We start from the raw sequence: 22788 nt of genomic DNA on the forward strand, positions 1-22788 counted from the left end.
TTGGGGGGGGGGGGGGGGGGGGGGGTGGGGTTGGGGCAGCCTATCCTTTTCCTGGAATATGAACAAACAAAGGTGACATTTTTTTTGTTGCCTTGAAAATGAGGAACGTTACGAAATACTTGTCGTGAGCTTAATAATTTTGAACATGTTTTTATTCAACAGAAAAACGTACGAGGAATCAAAAAGCGTTTTCTCATTGAGATCATTGTATAGGCAAGCTACATTGTTTCATTTCATGCACGGTGCACCACTCTGCTCTCTCTTTATGGCGGTGGGAGCTGCGTTAGGAATGTGAGTAAAAGTTGGGTTGTTGTTTCCTTTTTATGGGCAGTGTTTTCGTGATCTTTTAGCTCACCATTATTACACTGTCTTGCTCCTGTTAGTTGAATCCCTGAACATTGCATATAAATCGTTCCTTTTTCCTTGTTCTTCTTCCCTTGAGCAGGGCAATGGTGGAGGCTATTTTGTATGCAGGAAGTGCTAGATGTTTAAGAATTTTAATATTTTGCTATTCAATAACCTCAGATCATTATGGTTGACCAACTTTTTCAGATCCCATTTGCTTCTTTGATTTTATTGGATTTGAGCTTCATGGGTGCATTAAAAAAAACCATACTGGTGGTTGAGATGAGACAGTCCAAGGGTTGATCTAGCTCCCATGCTTTCCCCACTGAGGTTTGAAGGTGTACAACATTTTTAAATCATATCATCCCCTTATTCTTATCTACAATTTCCTAAGAAAATCATGCAAGATTGATTGATAGCAGAGTATTTATGTGCAATAGTGGGAGTTGCCTTGGCATCCCACTTGATATAAATTTTATATAACAGGCAAAATCCTGTTTAGGGTTTTATAATTTATGTGCTAGACAAATACATATTCAAACAAATTTGTAAATGCATTTAGCACAACATGAGTTCAAGTGATTCAACCCAAAGTAGATGAAATGGAATTCTAGGATTGCTACAACTATACTAGTAGTTTGATATGGGACTTTTTTTGGTCAATTATTTCTAACTCATAGTGATATTCAATGCAAGCTAGAAATTTGAGACAATATTAAGGATTTTCCAGTAATGGGTAGCTGGAAAATTTATGGCAAAAGAGTCGGACGTCGTACCACCATTGGCTATTGCCAATAAGAGCTGGAAATCTAAAGATAAACTCGTCTCAACACCAATAAGTGCTAAATCGGCCCAATCATGTTCCTCTATGGACTGGTCAGTTACGAGTCAGTGTCATCGGGAGGAGATGCCGATAATAAATTTCTTTCCAGATCTCCAGAATGTTGTAATGTTTGGCATAGATAGGATGCTAGGTTTAGCAAATTTTTAATAAAAATTTTTATGTAAAAATATATATAAATTTATAGATTTAATTTAACAAAATCTTTCGATTTGTAATCATGAATGTTTAATTTTAATTTTAATTTAATTTAATAACTTTTAATAGTAAATAACGTTTCCTTGTAATCCTGTCAAGTTTTCATAAATAAGCAACCCATTTGAAATCAGATGATAAGTTCATCAATGCGCCGCCTCAAATTGAAAAATGGCCCTCAAGAATGACTCTTATGGTGCCGTAGACGACCCGAATCTTTAAAATTATTGGTTGCTTTTACGTTGGCTAGTTAACAATGATGACTAATTATAAAACAATAATCGATCGTAATCCTAAAACATAAATATAGCTATCTTAAATTCAACTCAAAAATAGACTAGCCTTGTTTACGGGTAACATGTAAGTATAAAAATTGAACAGAAAACTTCGCTAATAAGTTTTTGTCATCGCTTTGAAGGTCGAGGGATAAGACTCGTTTGCCAAAAGAATTCGAAACGAAAATTAGGGTGAAACTTTCTTTAGTTGGACTCTATTGGATGTCCATTTTTGGAATTGGTCTGTTCTTGCTGGTGCTAATGACAACGACGACAGGGATGATCATTAATGGTAATATTATAGAACTAAAACAGGCCAGTTTGAATGGGCTTAAGTTGAGCCTTTCAATACCTGGGAACCCAATCCAAGGGAAATACTTTGCCACCTTTACGGTCAAGGGAAAAACCCACAAAATTTTCCCTCATTCCCTACTTGGGTATTTTTATTGTTCATTTTCGAACTGCATCATCCATTAATAGCACAAGGGGAGCTACAGTATATGCAGTAAAAACAAGAGATCAAATTCGATGCTAAAGTGATTGTTTTCTGAAAGTTTAAACCCACTCTAAAGAGTACAGTTATGCTAAGGAGAGAGAGAAACATTTAGCTGAGTGGCAACTACAAAAAAGTAACTACTTGAATATGCTTATGCCTAAGTACCTTTAGTTAATAATTATGGGATTATTGTACTTTCTCTTTCGCCTCCTAGCTTTCCTCAAAATTCGTTCAGTCTCTTCATTTGCTTCCTCTATCAAAATGTTTGTTGTGTCATCTTAAAAAACAAGTTCGGAAAGATGATGAGAAGAGAAATTAGAACCTTTACAGCAGCAAGTAATAGAATTATGCTATCCATCTGCTCTCAATAAACCAAGACAAACCAACTGGTGAAAACAGATGTCCGCATACAGTTTGCATCAGTTGAAATTAAAAAAAAAAAAAAATCTAAAGCAAACCCTCAAGATAGATGTTATTCTTTTTTTCTGAAGCCTCAGAATGCATTCAAACGGCTCATTAAATTCTTGTAACAAGTTAGTGTAGTTAGCGTTAAATAGGTCGTTTGTTGGGCAGAATTGCTAATAGGATGATGTCTCATGGTCCTAAAACAAATTAGCGTTTGAATTCCATCTCTCCATATACAGAATGCTGGTCGTTAGCAGTAATCTATGTAAATGCTAATTCAAATATCTAAGAAACAAATGCCTGGCAGATCACAGGAGTCCGGGTGCCTGCCTCAGTCAGCAACTTTTAAATAGGATAAAAATTATAACTAATAAGAAGAAACTGAATCATGTAATCTAACTCTCTCATTTAGTTAAGTGAGTACCTCTTTCCTTGTCATCAAGCAAGCAGGAAAAAACTCCATCAAACTCTTCATCTGATTCAATTAAGATTCTGTATGTTTCCTGTATCATGGACTGGCATTTCAATTAAGCACAAACAACTCAATGCAACAAATAAGCTAAAACGAGCTATCAAGTCAATTAAAGGAATGTAAGTCCGTGCAACTCATAATATGATGCAAGTCTATTGCCTTAGAATATCCTCAAACAGACCAGCATAACTCCATCAGAACGTATGAAGAATAGGAGCCAGGGGATAAGCGGAGAAAAACAAAACAAAAAAGAACTACCTGCTCAACAGAAGAAACTCCTTTCCTCTTGTTCTCTTTACAGGATGCCCTTTCATTTATAGTAGATTGTTTCATTTTTACAGATTTCCAACCTCCTTTTTCTACATTTGGAGCTAGACTGGGTTGCTCATAAGCTTTTGGAGGCACAGCTTGCCTAGAAGCAAGAGAAATTTTTTTAGAATTGTGAGGAGGCTAGAGAACTTTAAATTTCAAAAGAAAAATTTTTTTCTTAAATCTGCATCAATTGAACACCAATATCCTTCTGTTTAGCATTTCAAAATGATAATATCACATGTGTTTTCTCTATATGAGAGTAAATAAAAGAAAGAGGAAAAAGTATTCAACGATCAAACAGAATAATGATGGAACCTATAACTGGTCTGAACAAGCTGAGAAATAACCATGAAAGTATGGTGTGAATATCACATACTTCTTAACTGCCTGTGATTTGGTTTGTGGAGTTGCACAACAGCCAGTAGACTGCATATTCATAAGTAAGAAAATTTTACTGAGAAATTTTATTGTCATGACATGGCTGCTTATAAGATTAAGGGTTAATTCATTGACAATAATAAAGCACCTTAGGTAGAATAGCAGTAGCAACTGGATCTTTTTTGCTGAGTGTCTTCACATTGCACGCAATTGCCTGAAAGAAACTACACAATGAAATAAACGGCTTTCTGTACAAGCTGAGAAACATGAAAGTATTGTAAAAAGAAAGTCTACCAAATTTGATGGAAAAAGGTTGTAAATGGGGTACATTTGAGAGCTGTTTATATTGGGAAAAACAAATGATGATTTACTTCAACAGAATTTTCATCCCATTGGAGGCCAGGAACTGAGTGTATCATCTTAAAGTTTGAATGTGGAGCATAATACATGCCTTTATTTCGTTGGTGAAGGTGTTGCAAAGCTCATTTTGTAGTTTGATTAGAGAAACTTCCATCTGTTCTGGTAATGCAGAAAGCACCAAGAAGATCTGTTGTAACTTGTCTCGATAAATATCCTTGTTTAGTTGATCTGATATTTCTTTCATGCTGCCATCAAGGCTGGCTTTGATAACTTCTTGTCCTTTGTTCTGTTACCATACTCGGTTGTCTATATATCTATAGATGCTCATAACAACAAGGCTAGTCAATTTACAAAGTAAAAAATGAGCATAATGATGTTTTGTTACCATTAGCTGTAAGGAGGTATCTTCAGCAATCAACTTCTGCTGTATCCCTTCCACTGAAATAAAATTGATAAGAAATTTCATTTGACTAAATAACTTCGTAGGCTTCAAACTTGTTCATTCTTCAATGAAAAGTAGCTTTTTATTGCCTTATATCAAACAATATGTGTTAGAATTACAGAAGATAGAAAAACTTATTAATAGTTATAAGCATTGTGCAATAAGTTATCATCTTTTCCAATTTTGTAACCTTAAGGAACTGGATGACTCACTTTCCAGCAACACTTCTTTTGTTCCTTTGTTCAATTGCATTACATCACTCTGAACAGTATCCAAGATCATTCCAAATCTGTTTAATGAAGTTTCAATCATTGAAAGCAGGTGCTCAAGCTCTTCAGAAGTTTGACCTGGTAAGGCAAATAAAAGTTTCAGCATCCATCCATAGCCATAAGTCTGTAACATAACAAAATGTAGTTCAAACGCTCAATTAAGGTACTCAAAGGAAAGATCATTAACCTGGTTACATTAAACATAGGCTTTACTTATAATAATATAACTAAATAGTAAAGTTACATCTATGCTCTGGAGCAGGAGCAGAATTCCATTTGCGTATTAGGTTGGTGGAAGATCTAGAAATCGGCAATTGACTATCTTCCCTTGTAAAGTTGGTTGAAGGCAAGCCAGAAAACATCTTGGTAGTATTTTCTCGTTCTTGAGAACCAAATCTCTGCAACGATGAAGTACGCAAAGACTATTTTGCTTATAAGAAAAAGACATAGAGATTCACGTACAAACTTAAATGCTGGAAAAATGGAGATGAGATTAAACCTGATCAGTTGTCACGACTTCATCGAGTGAGCTTTGTGAGATCTGAGAAAACAAGGCATGCTGAGATGATATCCCCTGTGAGAATGATTGTTGTGATGGCTGAGATCTAAGCTGCGATGATCGTGGTCCACTCGGTGCCAGGCTCGATCTCCTTCACATATATTAACCAAACAACGCAAGTCAATTTCAAATTTTAACTCTTAGGTATTAGATGATGCTAATCTTGAAATTGTAAAAACATGGTTTTCTTTGCGAAATAAAATTTCCATAAGTAATTCTTATTCCCCTAAAAAAAAGTATGAAAAAAATATGAAACTCGGAAATTTGAAAAATTGTCTAAACCTCCACGAATTAAATATTTTAATTATTTTATCTTTTTATGCATTTTCTCGGGAAACAAACGAGAATCATTTAAGGTGAAAACAAACCTTGTATGAGGAAGAACAGATATGGAGCTCAGATCGCAAGCTTTGTTGATCTTCAACTTCATTTATACCGAAATCGATGAATCTTTTAGAGCGATGAATTCAAGCCCTTATTTACCTAAAGCCTAAAGAGAACGGATTTTTTTTTCTTTTTGGGTGTGATAGTTGGAGTTTGAATTATCTATTAAAAAAAAAAAAAAGAATAAAAGAGGGAGAGAGAGGAAAAGGAAAGATTAAAAAGGGCGTTGTCAGTTACGAGTAAAAAGCTCCCGAAGGAATGACATGATGATGCTTATATTGGGAGGATGGCGGGAAACGGACTGGGTCAAAAGCGGACGGGTTGTTCAGTGTTGTTTGTTTGGGTCCAGATTCCGGAGCAATTTGACCCGATGCGGGGTCCAAAATATTCTATCGATAAGCCCAATTTGGGCCCTTTTAAGATTTTTAAAAAATTGTTTGGTCTAGATATTGTTAATAATTTATCTTAATTTAACAAACCCCAATTAAAACATAATTCTCTTTGAAAATTTGGATATTTTGTTCAATGATTCTCTTATAGAACTGACCCGGTGGGAATTTTTGCGTACATGATCCAAAATTCCTTGTAACGAAAAAATTTTTTCGAAATGAGATTATATTGAGAATTTATTTTTGATATATTATAATTATATAAATTTTTATATATTATTAACAAATTGAATAATATTGTTTTATAATTAAATAAATTAAATGAAATCATTTTATTAAAGTGTAAAATTTTTTAAATTTTATTAATTTATTATGTATCCATTTAAAAATTAATATTTAAATAACTCATGCATACGTCGATTTGTATTAAATATAAACTCTATTGTTAAAGGTTGTTGACAGGAAAACAAACCTCGTGTATGCTACAAACAATGGAAATTTGAAAAACCTCTTGGATCCTTTGGCTGGAGATTGGCCATTTGTGGAAGATGAGCAATTGGCTAACCTAGCTTTGAGGTGCTGTGAAATGAACTCAAAGACTCGGCGTGCAGACAGCTTCAACTGATGTGTGGAGGGTGCTTGAGCCAATGAGGGCTTCATGGGGAGACTCATCCACATTCCGACTGGGTTTTGAAGCCTCCTTCCTTTTTTATCTGCCCTATTTTCTAGGTAAGTTAGCTGTTCCTGCGCTTATCTTCATATACTTCTTGGAGTGGCACATCTGCAATTACTAACTTCTCCCTCCCTCATCCCCCATAGAAATGGGTGAAAAGGAAAGAAAATTTTTTTTTGATATCCCTTGGGAAATAATTCACAAATGTAGCCAACTCTTCATTCTTTAATGTAATGAATACTCGCAGTGTTACTTTCACTCCTCTGTTGATTGCTTCATGAACTCCCCTCTTGAATCTCCAGTCTCAGAAAGGGAGAAAGATGCAAGAATTAACGTGGGTGACATTGGACGAGGAAATACTAGTACTAGATTCTCACTTTTACAGTTGTACTTTCTGTTTTACTGTGAGCCCCTGAGATAAGACGATCATTGTTGATTGTACTCTCCCATCTCAGTCATGCTCATGTCATACTCTCCCAAATAAAACCTACGACACAGTCAAATGTTTATCTCCTTGGTTTTGTTAGCTTTAAGGCTTTTATCTCCTCTTCACACAGATAAAAGTGAAAAGAAACAAAAAAAAAAAAATTTAGATGAAAAAAAAATGAATTTTCTCGTAAGAGTTTTTTAGATATAAAAGTAATTTCACTTTAAAAGAAACTAACACTTTAAGGCAGAAAGAAGGTAGGAGAACCAAGGAATAATATGTTTACTATATCCAATACGACGAGAAAAAGAAGAAAGGGTGATGGCAATGTGAAACCAGGAATCACCGACGAAACCAAAAAGATGAAAAAAAAAATTTTGTTTCGACCCAAAAGCAGCCAAAAACATTTTGGTCATTGGATTATTCTGGAACTCATTTTTTTTCCTTTTAATATTAATTATATATTATTTACATAAACAGGCCTTAACGTAGGGAATCTTTCTCTTTTTTTTATTTGGTTTGCATAGTGTCATTGACGCCGGATTGACGTGGATCTTAGTCTTGAAGGTTTCTTGGTATACATAAGATAAATAATTGCCTTGGCCGTGGCTTTACTGTGTCCTGTGTCTGCAACTTCAGAACAGGTGGATTCAGGGAGTTATCAAATTGGGTGATCAGAGGAGAGAGATCATTAAACAACTCCTGGTAACAGCATGGCTAGTAATTATGATACCATATATGTTGCAGTAAGAGAAGTTGAAGCAAGTCGGCTCACTTTGTTATGGACATTACATAATCTTTGTCCTCTCCAAGTTTGCTTTCTTCATGTTCATCAGCCTTCCAAAATGATCTCCTCCAGTAAGTCAACTCACTGAAATAGTAACATGTGGATCTGCTGAGTTAAAGAAATTGGACTTTCTTTGCTGTTTACTCTAAAGGTTTCTGGGAGATTCTTTGCTATATGTAATCCGATTTCCTTTTTCAATTTCCCCAGCCCCTTATGGAGGTGTTGGGGATTTATGTTAGGAAAATGGGTCAGTCTCATGTAAGTGGTTTTAGATCAAGTAAAGGTCATAAGCTTTGATTTTTTATTTTACACAGAGCCCTAACTACTTAATAAAAAAGAGGTGGGTATGTCGAAAACTAAGCAGAAAAAAAAAAAAGTCAGGAAAAGCAGAGAGAGAAAAAAGAGAAGGGAGAGTTGATTGAACGGAAGTCAATCCGTGGTTCGATTGAGTTGGAACCTTGTCAGGAGGTTTATGATTTAGAATTCTACATTCTGAACGGTGAAGATCGGATTTGAAGCTCTCTAGGAACAAATCCAGGGTGTATTTGTTGAGTCACTTATTTGGTGAGATTTCTTCAATTATTTCTCTAGTTGTTGATTAACTCTAGTTTTAGCTAGAGAAAAACTTTGTATAACTATTATTTGATAGTGAAGATTTTTCTGGTGGCTCGTAGTTTTTTTTCCTCTACACTGGAGGGTTTTTCACGTAAATTTTGATGTGCTTTATTTTTCCTGCGTATTTGATTATTGATTGCTGTCTATTGCTGTGATTATTGCTTCAGGCACAACAATTTAGATATACCATGTTTGACCAACGACAACTCAGTGGTGTAGACGTAGTTGGAAAGGAAATGATGCATTGGATCATGAATGAGTGCGTTCGTTTTTGTCATCAAGCAGGGCTACTATTTCTTCTTCAGTCTTCTTTTTGTACAGCTGCTCTTTCAACGGCTACTGAACTCAGCAGAAGAGTCGAGTTTGCTTAATGGAAAGTTATTTCTATATTTGTGGGTTTATATATCGGTTTTGTAATGTTAGGTATGAGAGCATTTGTTGATTATTTAGTGAAACATGGGTGATTGTGAACAATGGATTTTTGTTGTTGAGTACATTGAAAGAACCTCAGACTAGTCTCGGCACATCTCTAAGGGTTTGATAGTGGAAATCGAATTAGTTTTTCAACTTTTGGGGAACTAACATCAAGTTAAATCCAATTTCAATGAGTTGTTTTTGACGGAGAAAGATTCAAAATAATTTCCTTGTATGCCCATAAACAGTTTTCAAGAATTTTGTTCTAAAGCAGTTCTTCAATATCCTGTAGGTGAGTGCAACAAGCGTATATATTCAGAAGGATAATGTTGCAAAGGGGCTTGTGCTACTGATTCGTCGGCACAATATCAAGATGCTAGTCATGGGAGCAGCAGCTGACGAGCACTTTTCAGAGTACAAGTAACTTGTTATTAAACAGTTCACAGTTTATGTACCCAAAAAAAAAAGTTCTCAGTTTCTTTAACATTCATAATGCTATTTATTTTCTGCACTCATATGCTGAACTTGACCTTAACATTGCAGGGGAATGTGGCTCATGTCTAAGAAAGCACAATATGAAAACGAAAATGCACCACTTTCCTGTCAAATTTGGTTCATCTGCTGTCAGCAGCTTATCCACACAAGGTATGCTCAATGATTGCCAAAATCCTGATTCTAATTTATGTGTTTTATCTGTTGGAACTTTTGAGATGCATATTTCAAACTGATGAGTGAGAAGTTGTGTCTCTGACTTTCAAAAATTTATCATCAATGAGATTGCACATTCCAAATGCTTCATTATATTGACTTTAAGGTCTTTAGTGGAGGTTTGAAACTGGCAATCATCAAATGCACCAAGTCCATCAGGTTTCAGTAATTTTTCAAGCTCTGGTGATGCTGTTAGTATTTTAGACTCGACTGTGTTTGAGAAAGGAGAGCAGAGTGAATGTGAGCTTAAGCCATATGCGGAGGTTTGTGATTCTTTGTCAATGCCCAATGTACAGGAACACGATAGTACATAATTTCTATTCACATACCATAAAAGCTACATGTTGACAATGTCCACAATTCAAATTTCTATTGTCATATGCTGATCATCACCAGAGCCATTTTACCATCCCCTTAGCTTAATTTTGAACTGGAACCTGTGAAATGAAGCATTTTCATATTTAAACCGATGACTGATAATGTCCATGATGGTTCATGGCTTTTGGCAGGAAGTAGCAATGATCAACTCTATGATCAACTTGAAAAGGCCCAGCGAAAAGCTGGAGCTTTAAATCGAAAAGCATTTGAGGAGTACAAGGCGTGTGAAGGCTGAAATAGAAGCCACCCAGGCTATGCGCGGAGTAATGCCTTCGGCAACTGACTGGAATTCACCAGCTGCCCAGAATTTTCATTTTTTCATTGTTTTTTTTAAGTACCGGATAGTTGCTAATCCCCGTCTTTAATTTACAGGCAAAACAATTTGAAAGGTTGTGCAATGAACGCATGAGAGAAACTGAGGCGGCACAAACCAAACAGAATGAGGACTTTGAAAAGATGAAGAGGCAAGTAGCCAACTCAGATTACAAGATGAAACAATTAGAAGATAAGTTGTCATCAGCTGTGAAGCAGTTACAAATTTCACAAAAAGAACGACATGAGTTGCAAGTAGAGCTTCAAAATACTCGCGAAGTAACCGAAGAGCTTTTGAGAAAACAAGCAGAGATTCAGCCACCCTTTACGGAGTTTTCCCCCTCAGAGATTCAGGAAGCCACTGAGAACTTTCACCCATACTTTAAGATTGCAGACGGCTGTCGAGGGAGCGTATACTATAAATGTGTCCTTCGTCACATTGAGGTGGCTGTAAAGGTGCTCGGCCGAAATAGCTTACAAGATCTCTCTGAATTCCAACAGGAGGTAAGGAAACTCGTAGCCTATATATTCAGTTTCTGCCAGATTATTCTCCTAAAGTTTACATTCATTGGGCATTTTCACTTTTGTCAATGTCGTTCTTTTAATTTGAAGGCTAACATTCAACCAGATTACAGCTACCGATACCTGAAGCAGCATAAAAGCTGTTGAGAGTACAAATTTTAAATTCGAAGATGTTACATAATTACAATAGAGTGAAACGAAGCTTGTTCTCCTGTATTTCAGGTTGATGATTTGAGTAAACCGAGGCATCCAAACCTAGTAACTCTCATTGGAGCGTGCCCTGATATACGGGCTCTAATCTATGAATATGTTCCTAATGGAAGCCTTGAAGATCGTTTGAACTGCAGGAATGACACACCGCCGCTGTCATCACAAACTCGGATACGTATAGCCACTGAGCTATGCTCTACTCTCATGTTTTTACATTCCAGTAAACCGCATAGCGTAGTGCATGGCAACTTGAAACCTGGGAATATTCTCCTTGATGCCAACTTTGGCTGCAAACTTAGTGACTTTGGAACCCACCGTGCACTCTCTCTTCTGGAAAACTCAAGCAACGAGCATCCTTACCTTGATCCTTATTTTTGTAATACAGGAAGATTATCTCATAGTTTAGACTCATACCCGTTTGGCATTATACTATTACAGTTACTGAGTGGGAGATCAACTCAGGGTATAGCTGAGACTGCACAAAATTCATTAAATAGACGAAATCTGAATTCCTTCTTAGATTCTTCTGCTGGAAAGTGGCCACCCCAAGTTGAACAGTTGACTCGTTTGGCTATAAGATGCTGTGACATAAACCGATGCCATCGACCTGATCTTGCTTCAGAGGTTTTGGAGGTGCTTGAAACGATGAGACCTTCTGGAGCCTCATTATCGTTCCTTCCTGAGTCTGATGAAGATAATCGTGAGCCTCCATCTTATTTCATTTGTCCCATCTCACAGGTTAGGTCCATTCTCCGTTATTCTTTGATTGTTTAAATATCCCCTTTGGTGGTTTATCTACCAGAATTAAACTCTAATTCTGTCGATTAAGTCTGGACATTGTTGCCAAGATGGTTTATCCACGAGAATTAAACTCTATAATTCTGTCCCTTAAGTCTGGACTTTGTTGCCAAGAATCAAATTTGGATTATATCTGCATCCAATAAAACACACTTTTCAATTCATTTGATAATTGGCTTGCGGGAAGTTATGGTGGATCCGCCTGTGGCAGCCGATGGTTATACTTATGAGGCAACGGCATTGCAGGAATGGCTGGCTCACCATGATACCTCCCCTATGACAAACCTTAGGCTTCCACATCACAATCTCATCCCTAACTTTCCTCTTCGTTCTGCCATTCAGCAGTGGCAGCAAAATCGTTAAAATTGTATTTTGTTCCAGGAACATGTTTCACTAGTCTCCTCCTAGTTTATATTGTTTTTTTATCCTTGGATTTTTCTGCTAGTCCTGTATGTTGTTTGTATAACCATTTCAGAGTCAAGAAAAGATATTTTATAAAACAAAGAGTGTTATATATTATTGCAAAATATTGACCTTGCCTCATTGCTGAGTACCTCAATAAAGTTGCCATGATACAACTGTTTTTGTTTTGATATAGAGCATTGAAAATTTTCTTTACTTCTTAGCTCTATTTAGTGCCTTATGCATCTAACATTCTAGCGTTCTGTCACTTTAAATACAGCGTTAACTCAGATTTATACGCGGCCAAACATTAGCTCAGAAGACAACATGAAGTTAGGTGGATGAAACATACCACTCGTACAAAAGATCACTCTGAAATACAGTCTTTTACGCAGGTTTTAGGCTAATTTCAAACTCATCAATTACTTTGTCATCATTTTGATCATGGGTTTACAGAAGGAACGGTGAAGGTTCTACGAGATTAGTTGAACTGGTTTAAAAGTACTCTGTTACCGGTCAAGTTCTAAAGGAGTTGCAATAACCATACTCCAAATATTACATGCTTTCACTACAACCTAGAGGTAAAAGCTTTTTCAACTGGTTCTGTACTAGAAGCCTGCAGTTGTCAAAACTGGTTATTCAGTAATTAGGTTTAGAATAAAAAAAAGTCTTCTATATTGTGATTTACAGTTATAGAAGTTAAAATATGTTCTGCAGTTATCACAATATTGTGAATTTTTTGCATCAAAAAATTTTATAGAGTTGTCAAATAGATCATTAATCCACTAAAAAGAAGAAATGTTACTGTATCAAGGAATACTGAATTAGGCTACCATAATAAAAGGCATATCTCTGTAAAAGTCAAGCCACTAGTTCAACATTATGCTAGAAAGGCATCACTTGAACACTGGTTAAAATAACTTGTTATATGTTTGAATTATAAACTGCTTATATTTGGTATTATCTTAATACGGGTAGCCAATCTCCTCTTATGTTTGATATTATCTTGATGCGAGGATCTAAAAAATCACTGTTTACAATTAAACAGTATGATATGATAGCTCAGACTCAGACACAGATAACTATTCAAATGATCATTGTTTTGAGCATATGTCAGTTTAAGAACTCTAAAAAAGCCAAACTCTTAAACTTCCAAAAATATCTTTAGCTCTAGTTCAGATCTTTACCCATAAAGGCTCTCCTCCCATTATAGCTCAAACCATAATTAATCCCATTGTCTTACCAAAAACCCTTTGGCAAAAACAGAAAACGTTTTTCATAATCACTTATGAGAATGTGTTTTCTATAGACTTTATTAATAACTCTGTTATTTTTCAAATATTCTTAGGTTATCAGATAACCCAAAAAATTTTAAGATCATCACTTCTACATAAAGAACTAGTTATTGGTTTTGATGTGATTTCTAGTATACCACATTTAAGAAGGTATCAAATTTGAAAGTTATTTTCGGCTTCGAAAAAACCTTCCAAACCTTTTCACAATCCAAACAGAAGTTCATTCTGTCTGACTTTGGGCAGCTTTTTGCAAAGTGTCCTGGTTTATCGCAAAGAAAACATTTGTTTCCTTTCTGCTTCGGGTTTCTTTTATTTCTGCCCACCTTGAATTTCTGAAATTTTCTGAGCTTTTCAGTAGATCTGAAGATTTTCTAGTGTCTGGAAAAATGAGGGTTTCTGGCCTCAATCAGGAACTTTTAAATAGGATAAAAATGATAACTAATAAGTAGAAACTGAATCATGTAATCTAACTCTCTTATTTAGTTAATTGAGTACCTGTTTCCTTGTCATCAAAGAAGCAGGAAAAGCCTCCATAGATCTCTTCATCCGATTCAATTAAGATTCTGTACTTTTCCTGTACTGTGGACTGGCATTTCAATTAAGCACAAACAACTCAATGCAGCATATAAGCTAAAACAAACTATCAAGTGGATTTAAGGTATGTAAGTCAGTGCAACTGGTAATATCATGCAAATCAGTTGCCTTAGAATTTCCTCAAATAGACCAGCATAACTCCATCAGAACGTATGAAGAATAGGAGCCAGGGGACAAGTGCAAGAGAAAAACAAAAACAAATAAGAACTACCTGTTCAACAGAAGAAACTCCTTTCCTCTTGTTCGCTTTACAGGATGCCCTTTCATTTATGGTAGATTGTTTCATTTTTACAGATTCCAACCTTCTTTTTCTACCTTTGGAGCTAGAGTGGGTTGCTAAACTTTTGGAGGCACAGCTTGCCTAGAAGCAAGAGAATTATTCTTAGAATTGTGCGGAGGCTAGAGAACTTTAAATTTCAGAAGAAAAAAACTTTTTCTTAAATCTGCATCACTTGAGCACCAATATCCTGATGTTTTGCATTTCAAAATGATAATATCACGAATAATGATGGAGCATACAACTTGTCTGAACAAGCAGAGAAATAACCGAGAAAGTATAGTGTGACTATTACATACTTTTTACCTGCCTGTAGTTCGGTTTGTGGAGTTGCACAACAGCCAGTAGACTGTATATTCACAAGTAAGAAAATTTTACTGAGAAATTTTAATTGTCATGACATGGCTGCTTAAAAGATTCAGGGTTATTCAATGAGAATAATAAAGCACCTTAGGTAGAATAGCAGTAGCAACTGGACCTTTTTTGCTGAGTGTCTTCAAATTGCAAGCAATTGCCTGAAAGAAACTGCACAATGAAACAAAAGGCTTTCAGTACAAGCTGAGAAACATGAAAGTATTGTAAAAAGAAAGTCTAACAAATTTGACAGAAAAAGATTGTAAATAGGGAAGATTTGAGAGCTGTTTACAATGGGAAAAGGAAATGATGATTTACTTCAACAGAATTTTCATCCCTTTCCAGGCCAGGGAACTGAATGTATCATTTTAAAGTTTGAAAGTTCTATGCATTTTGGAGTTCTCTCTTACAGCATAATACATGCCTTTATTTCGTTGGTGAAGGTGTTGGAAAGCTCATTTTGTAATTTGATTAGAGAAGCTTCTGTCTGTTCTGGTAATGCAGAAAGCACCAAGAAGAACTGTTGTAACTTGTCTCGATGAATATCCTTGTTTAGTTGATCTGATATTTCTTTCATGCTGCCATCAAGGCTGGCTTTGATAACTTCTTGTCCCTTGTTCTGTTTACCGTACTTAGTTGTGTATATATCTATAGATGCTCATAACAACAAGGCTAGTCAATTTACAAAGTAAAAAATGAGCGTAATGATGTTTTGTTACCATTAGCTGTAAGGAGGTATCTTCAGCAATCAACTTCTGCTGTATCCCTTCCACTAAAATAAAATTGATAAGAAACTTCATTTAATTAAATAAGTTCACAGGCTTCAGAATTGTTCATTCTTCAATGAAAAATAGCCTTTTATTGCCTTATATCTAATAATTTGCGTTAGAATTATAGAAGATAGAACAAGTTATTAATAGTTATAAGCATTGTGCAATAAGTTATCATCTTTCCCAATTTTGTGACCTTAAGGAACTGGATGACTCACTTTCCAGCAACACTTCTTTTGTTCCTTTGTTCACTTGCATTACATCACTCTGAACAGTATCCAAGATCATTCTGTTTAGTGAAGTTTCAATCAGTGAAAGTGGATGCTCAAGTTCTTCAGAAGTTTGACCTGGTCAGGCAAATAAAAGTTTCAGCATCCATCCATAGCCGTAACATAAAATGTATTTCAAAAGCTCAATTAAGGTACTCAAAAGGGAAGATCATTAAACTGGTTATATTAAACATAGGCCTTACTTATAATGATATAACTAAATAGTAAAGTTACATCTATGCTCTGGAGCAGAAGCAGAATTCCATTTGCGTATTAAGTTGGTGGAAGATCTAGAAACCAGCATTTGACCATCTTCCCTCGTAAAGTTGGTTGGTGGCAAGCTAGAAAACATCTTGGCAGTATTTTCTCGTTCTTGAGAACCAAATCTCTGCAAAGATGAGGTACAAAAAGACTATTTTGCTCATAAGAAAAAGACATGGAGATTCACATACAAACTTAAATGCTGAAAAAATGGAGATGAGATTCAACCTGATCAGTTGTCACTACTTCATCGAGTAAGCTTTGTGAGATCTGAGAAAACAAGGTATGCTGAGATGATATTCCCCGTGAGAATGATTGTTGTGATGGCTGTGATATAAGCCGTGATGATTGTGGTCCACTCGGTGCCAGGCTCGATCTCCTTCACATATATTAACCAAACAATGCGAGTCAATTTAAAATTTTAACTCTTAGGTCTAAGATGATGCTAATCTTGAAATTGTAAAGATTTTCTTTGCAAAATAAAATTCCCCTAAAAAAAGTATGAAAAAAATATGAAAATCAGAAATTTGAAAAATTGTCTAGACCTTCACGAATTAAATATTTTAATTATTTTATCTTTTCATGCATTTTCTTGAAAACAATAAAAAATAATTTATATTTGATACATTATTAATATATAAATTTTATATATTATTAATTAATTAATGAATATTATTTTATTAATAAAATAAATATGTTATTTTATCAATAAATGAAATTTTAAAAAATATATTAATTTTTATATATTTATTTTAAACATTAATATTTATTTATTAATATAATTATATCATTTGATTTCCTGATACTATATAAAATTTATACATCAATATCATATTAAATATATCCTATATCATTTAAAGGTTGTTGGCAGGAAAACAAACCTCGGGAATGCTTTAACTAATGGAAATTTGAAAAACCTCTTGGATCCTTTGGCTGGAGATTGGCCATTTGTGCAAGCTAAGCAATTGGCTAACCGAGCTTTGAGGTGCTGTGAGATGAACTGAAAGAGTTGGCCTGCATAACTTTCAACAGATGTGTAGTACTGATTCACAAATGTAGCCAACTCTTCATTCTTTAATGTAATGAAAACTCGCAGTGTTACTTTCTATCCTCTGTTGATTGCTTCATGAACACCCACCTTCAACTGCCAGTCTCGGAAAGGGAGAAAAATGAAAGAGTTAACGTGGGTGACATTGGACGGAGGAAAGGCCGTGAGCAGAGTTGACGAGGGATTTAATCGGAGTGAGATTTTGATTTTTTTAATTTGATTTGATTATTTTTTTAATATATAAATTTAATTTGATTTGATATTATATAAAATTATATTTAATTCGATTTAATTTAAAATTAATAAAATATTATTTTTAAATATAAATATATAATTAAATAAATATAATTAAATTAAATTAATATTTTTTATATATAATGAATCAAGTCAAAATAAATTTATTTAAAATCTGATCTCGAAAATTTTTATTATTATCAAATTTGATTCTATCTAAAATTTAATTAAAAATTTTAATTTTAAAAAATTGAGTAGGATAAAAATAAATACGGATTGAACTGCAACTCTTGAGGTAAGACAATCATTGTTGATTGCACTCTCCCATCTCAGTCATGCTCACGTCATACTCTCCTCAATAAAACCTACGATACAGTCAAATGTTTATCTACTTCGTTTTGTTCGCTTTAAGGCTTTTTATCTCCTCTTCACACAGATAGAAGTTAAAAGAAACAAAAAAAAAAAAAAAAGAATTTTCTCGTAAGAGTTTTTTAGATGTAAAAGTAATTTCACTTTAAATAAACGTACGCTTTAAGGCAGAAAGAAGGTAAAAGAACCAAGGAGCAATTTGTTTACTATCTCCAATAGGTGGAGAAAAAGACGAAAGGGTGATGTTAATGTGGAACCGGAATCACCAATGAAACCAAAAAGATGGAAAAAAGTTTTTGTTTTGATCCAAAAGCAGCCAAAAACATTTTGGTCATTGGATTATTTTGGAATTCAATTTTTTTCTTTTTGATATTAATATATATTATATAAATAGACAGGCCTTAAAGTAAGGAATCTTTGGTTTTTTTTGCTATGCGTAGTGTCGTTGATTCCGGATTGACTCCGACCTTAGCCTTGAAGGTTTCTTGGTTTACATAAGATAAATAATTGCCTTGGCTTTGGCTTTACTGTGTCCTGTGTCTACAACTTCAGAACAGGTGGATTCAGGGAGTTATCAAACTGGGTGATCAGAGGAGAGAGATCATTAAACAACTCTTGGTAACAGCATGGCTAATGATGATGATACCATATATGTTGCCGTAGGAGAAGATGAAGCAAGTGAGCTCACTTTGTTATGGACATTGCATTATCTTTGTCCTCTCCAAGTTTGCATTCTTTTTGTTCATCAGCCTTCCAAAATGATCTCCTACAGTAAGTCAACTCAGTGAAATAGTAACATGTTGAGCTACCGAGTTAAAGAAATTGTACTTTCTTTTCTGTTGATTCTAATGGTTTCTTGGAGATTCTTTGCTACATGTAATTGATTTCATTTTTCAGATTCTCCATCCCCTGGTGGAGTTGGTGGGGATTCAGATGATATCATGTTTGACCAACGGCAACTCGGGGGTCTAGACGAAGTTGGAAAGAAAATGATGCAACGGATCATGGATGAGTACCATCTTATTTGCAGTCAATTCGGGGTACTATTTCTTCTTCAGTCTTCTTTTCGTACAGCTGCTCTTTTAATGGCTACTGAACTCGGCAGAATAATCATGTTTGCTTAATGGAAAGTTATTCTATATTTATGGGCTTATCGGTTTTGTAATAAGGTATGAAAGCATTTGGCGAATATGTAGGGAAACATGGGTGATTGTGAACATTGAATTTTTGTTGTTGAATACATTGAAAGAACCACAGACTAGTCTCGGCACATCTCTAAGGGTTTGATTTGGAAATCGAATTAGTTTTCAACTTTGGGGAGCTAACATCGAGTTAAATCCAATTTCAAAGAGTTGTTTTTTATGGAGAAAGATTCGAAATAATTTCCTTGTTTGCCCATAAACAGTTTTCAAGAATTTTGTTCTGAAGCAGTTCTTCAATATCTTGTAGGTCAGTGCAACAAGCGTATATATTCAGAGGGACGATGTTGCAAAGGGGCTTGTGGAACTGATTCACCGGCACAATATCAAGAAGCTGGTCATGGGAGCAGCAGCTGACGTGCACTTTTCAGAGTACAAATAACTTGTTATTAAACAGTTCTCAGTTTATGTACCCAAAGAAAAAAGTTCTCAGTTTCTTTAGCATTCATAATCCTACTTATTTTCTGCACTCGTCTGCTGGAGTTGACCTTAACATTGCAGGGAAATGTGGCTCATGTCTGGGAAAGCACAATATGTGAACGAAAATGCACCGCTTTCCTGTCAAATTTGGTTCATCTGCAATGAGCACGTTATCCACACAAAGTATGCTCAATGATTGCCAAAATCCTGATTCTAATTTATGTGTTTTATCTGTTGGAACTTTTGAGATGCATATTTCAAACTGATGAGTGAGAAGTTATGTCTCTGGCGTTCAGTAATTTATCATTAATGGATTGCACTTTCCAACTGCTTCATTATATTGACTTTAAGGTCTTTAATGCAGGTCTGAAACTGGGCAATCATCAAATGCACTAAGTCCATCTGGTTCCAGTTATTTGACAAGCTCTAGTGATGCTGCTGGTATTTTAGACTCGACTGTGTTTGAGGAAAGAGGGCATAGTGAATGTGAGCTTGAGCCATATGTATTGCTTCACTCTGGAGAGGTTTGTGATTCATTATCAACGTCCAATGTACAGGAACACGATAGTACACAATTTCTATTCACATACCATGAAAGCTTCATATTGAAAATGTCCACAATTCAAATTTCTATTGTCATATGCTGATAATCACCACAACCATTCTACCATCCCCTAAGCTTAATTTTGAACTAGGACCTGTGAAATGAAACATTATCAGATTTAAACCGATGGTTGATTTAGGGTTTTTTGTGTGAATTTCACCGATAGTTCTGCAAAACAAAACATATGCAACTGACTGGAATTAACCAGCTGCCCTGAATTTTCCTTTTTTTTTTTTAAAGTACCAGGTAGTTGGTAATCCCCTTCTTTAATTTACAGGCAAAAGCATTTGAAAGGATGAACAATGAATGCAAGAGAGAAGCTGCGGCAGCACTAACAAAACAGAATAAGGACCTTGAAAAGATGAAGAGGCAGAGAGATGAAGAGCATTTAGCTGCCATGGAACAAAAGTCTATGCTGGAAAGCCAAGTTACCTACTTAGATTACAAGATGAAACATTTGGAAGATAAGTTGTCATCAGCTATGGAGCATTTACAAATTTCACAAAAAGAACGAGATGATTTAAAAGTAGAACTTGAAAATACTCGCAATGTAAATGAAGAGCTTTTGAGAAAACAAGAAGAAGAGACCTCAAGCACAAGTATGGAGCCAACCTTTGCGGAGTTTTCCTTCTCAGAGCTTCAGGAAGCCACTGAGAACTTTCACCTATCCTTTAAGATTGCAGATGGCAGTCGGGGGAGCGTATACTATAAATGTTTCCTTCGTCACATTGAGGTGGTTGTAAAGGTGCTCGGCCGAAATAGCTTACAAGATCCCTCTGAATTCCAACAGGAGGTAAGGAAACTCGTTGCCTATATATTGAGTTTCCACCAGATTATTCTCCTAAAGTTTACATTCATTGGGCATTTTCACTTTTGTCTATGTCGTTCTTTTAATTTGAAGGCTAACATTCAACCAGATTGCAGCTACCAATACCTGAAGCAGCATAAAAGCTGTTGAGAGTACAAATTTTAAATTCGAAGATGTTACATACTTGCAATAGAGTGAAACAAAGCTTGTTCTCCTGTATTTTCAGGTTGATGATTTGAGTAAACCGAGGCATCCAAACCTAGTAACTCTCATCGGAGCGTGCCCTGATATATGGGCTCTAATCTATGAATATGTTCCTAATGGAAGCCTTGAAGATCGTTTGAACTGCAGGAATGACACACCGCCGCTGTCATCACAAACTCGGATACGTATAGCCACTGAGCTATGCTCTACTCTCATGTTTTTACATTCCAGTAAACCGCATAGCGTAGTGCATGGCAACTTGAAACCTGGGAATATTCTCCTTGATGCCAACTTTGGCTGCAAACTTAGTGACTTTGGAGCCCGCCGTGCACTCTCTCTGCTGGAAAACTCAAGCAACGAGCATCCTTACCTTGATCCTGATTTTCTTAATACAGGAAGATTATCTCACAGTTTAGACTTATACCCGTTTGGCATTATACTATTACAGTTACTGAGTGGGAGATCAACTCAGGGTATAGCTGAGACTGCAAAAAATGCAGTACTAAATGGAGGAAATCTGAATTCCTTCCTAGATCCTTCTGCCGGAAACTGGCCACACCAAGTTGCACGGTTGACTCATTTGGCTATAAGATGCTGTGACATAAACCGATGCAGTCGACCGGATCTTGCCTCAGAGGTTTTGGAGGTGCTTGAAACGATGAGACCTTCTTCTGGAGCCTCATTATCGTCCCTTCCTGAGTCTGATGAAGATAATCGTGAGCCTCCATCTTATTTCATTTGTCCCATCTTACAGGTTAGGTCCATTCTCCATTATTCTTTCCTTGTTTAAATATCCCCTTAGGTGGTTTATCTACCAGAATTAAACTCCCTAATTCGGTCGCTTAAGTCTGGACTTTGTTGCCAAGATCAAAATTTGGATTATATTTACATCCAGTAAAACACACTTTTCAATTCATTTGATAATTGGCTTGCAGGAAGTTATGACGGATCCGTATGTGGCAGCGGATGGTTATACTTACGAGGCTACGGCATTGCAGGAATGGCTGGCCGACCATGATACCTCTCCTATGACAAACCTTAGGCTTCCACATGACAATCTTATTCCTAACTATCCTCTTCGTTCTGCTATTCAGCACTGGCAGCAAAATCGTTAAAATTGTATTTTGTTCCAGGAACACGTTTCACTGGTCTCCACCTAGTTTCCCATGTATATGTTATATTGTTTTTTCATCCTTAGATTTTTCTCTTCTTTTTGGTCAAGATGCTCTTCCTTATTTATAAAAGAGTATAATGGTGTAGAAGAGTCCTATATGTTGATTGTATATACTATTTCAGAGTCAAGAAACGACTTTTATAGAACAAAGAGTGTTATATATAAAATTAAAATGAGTCCTATGTGTTGATTGTATATACTATTTCAGAGTCAAGAAGCGATTTTTATAGAACAAAGAGTGTTATATATAAAATTAAAATATATAGATCTTGCTGCCTCATTGCTGGTGCCTCGATGAAGTTGCCACGGTACAACTGTTTTTGTTATGATATAGAGCATCGAAAATTTTCCTTCGTGCTTAGCTCTAATTGGTGCCTTATGCATCTAACGTCCTAGTGTTCGGTCATTTGTTCTGTCATTTTAAACGGAGTGTTAACTCAGATTTATACGCGGGCATACATTCGCTCAAAAGACAACATAAAGTTAGTCGGATGAAACATACCACTCGTACAAAAAGATCACTCTTAACTACAGTCTTTA

At 35.6% G+C, this 22788-nt stretch overlaps 4 protein-coding genes across 18 annotated transcripts; 2 read left to right on the forward strand and 2 right to left on the reverse strand.

Annotated features, from left to right (window-relative positions):
* Positions 1–2155: 2155 nt before the first annotated feature.
* LOC111313867 (putative recombination initiation defects 3) lies at positions 2156–5988 on the reverse strand. Of its 5 annotated transcripts, none has more exons than XM_089752472.1 (11): positions 5718–5988; positions 5290–5440; positions 5035–5188; positions 4734–4868; positions 4465–4517; positions 4171–4365; positions 3868–3933; positions 3718–3767; positions 3288–3441; positions 2982–3072; positions 2156–2429 (listed from the first exon to the last, which is right to left on the reverse strand). In XM_089752472.1, exons 1-11 carry the CDS (start codon positions 5777–5779, stop codon positions 2320–2322), a joined length of 1221 nt encoding a protein of 406 aa, XP_089608598.1. In that variant the 5' UTR covers positions 5780–5988; the 3' UTR covers positions 2156–2319. The 5 variants fall into 5 exon arrangements, with proteins under 5 accessions (XP_089608598.1, XP_022770439.1, XP_022770443.2 ...); XM_022914704.2 differs by having other exon boundaries at positions 2982–3060; positions 5035–5212; XM_022914708.2 differs by having other exon boundaries at positions 2156–2510; positions 2982–3060; positions 5035–5212.
* A 1493-nt stretch (positions 5989–7481) lies between these two features.
* LOC111313868 (U-box domain-containing protein 33-like) lies at positions 7482–13502 on the forward strand. 11 transcript variants are annotated; one of them, XM_089752559.1, is made up of 8 exons: positions 7482–8573; positions 8792–9047; positions 9331–9458; positions 9582–9683; positions 10256–10387; positions 10497–10940; positions 11181–11906; positions 12649–13502. In XM_089752559.1, the coding sequence occupies exons 5-8, from the start codon at positions 10379–10381 to the stop codon at positions 12652–12654; spliced, it is 1185 nt and encodes a 394-aa protein (XP_089608685.1). In that variant the 5' UTR covers positions 7482–8573; positions 8792–9047; positions 9331–9458; positions 9582–9683; positions 10256–10378; the 3' UTR covers positions 12655–13502. The 11 variants fall into 11 exon arrangements, with proteins under 11 accessions (XP_089608685.1, XP_089608684.1, XP_089608683.1 ...); XM_089752558.1 differs by having other exon boundaries at positions 7482–8080; positions 8792–9458; XM_089752557.1 differs by having other exon boundaries at positions 8792–9458; positions 12649–12982.
* A 152-nt stretch (positions 13503–13654) lies between these two features.
* Positions 13655–18174, reverse strand: LOC111313024 (putative recombination initiation defects 3). The gene is made up of 11 exons (XM_089752190.1): positions 18106–18174; positions 17070–17293; positions 16417–16567; positions 16162–16339; positions 15877–16005; positions 15299–15536; positions 14984–15059; positions 14841–14883; positions 14469–14618; positions 14159–14249; positions 13655–14041 (listed from the first exon to the last, which is right to left on the reverse strand). Exons 1-9 carry the CDS (start codon positions 18172–18174, stop codon positions 14581–14583), a joined length of 1146 nt encoding a protein of 381 aa, XP_089608316.1. The 3' UTR covers positions 13655–14041; positions 14159–14249; positions 14469–14580.
* Positions 18175–18365: 191 nt separating this feature from the next.
* LOC111313869 (U-box domain-containing protein 33-like) lies at positions 18366–22424 on the forward strand. Its single transcript, XM_022914709.2, has 8 exons — positions 18366–18610; positions 18737–18879; positions 19289–19410; positions 19540–19641; positions 19823–19982; positions 20340–20855; positions 21097–21828; positions 22010–22424. Exons 1-8 carry the CDS (start codon positions 18466–18468, stop codon positions 22187–22189), a joined length of 2100 nt encoding a protein of 699 aa, XP_022770444.2. The 5' UTR covers positions 18366–18465; the 3' UTR covers positions 22190–22424.
* Positions 22425–22788: the final 364 nt, after the last annotated feature.

This window comes from Durio zibethinus, chromosome 23, assembly GCF_047325235.1.
Source record: "Durio zibethinus cultivar Kanyao isolate XHJ-2024 chromosome 23, ASM4732523v1, whole genome shotgun sequence".
NCBI lineage: Eukaryota > Viridiplantae > Streptophyta > Magnoliopsida > Malvales > Malvaceae > Durio > Durio zibethinus.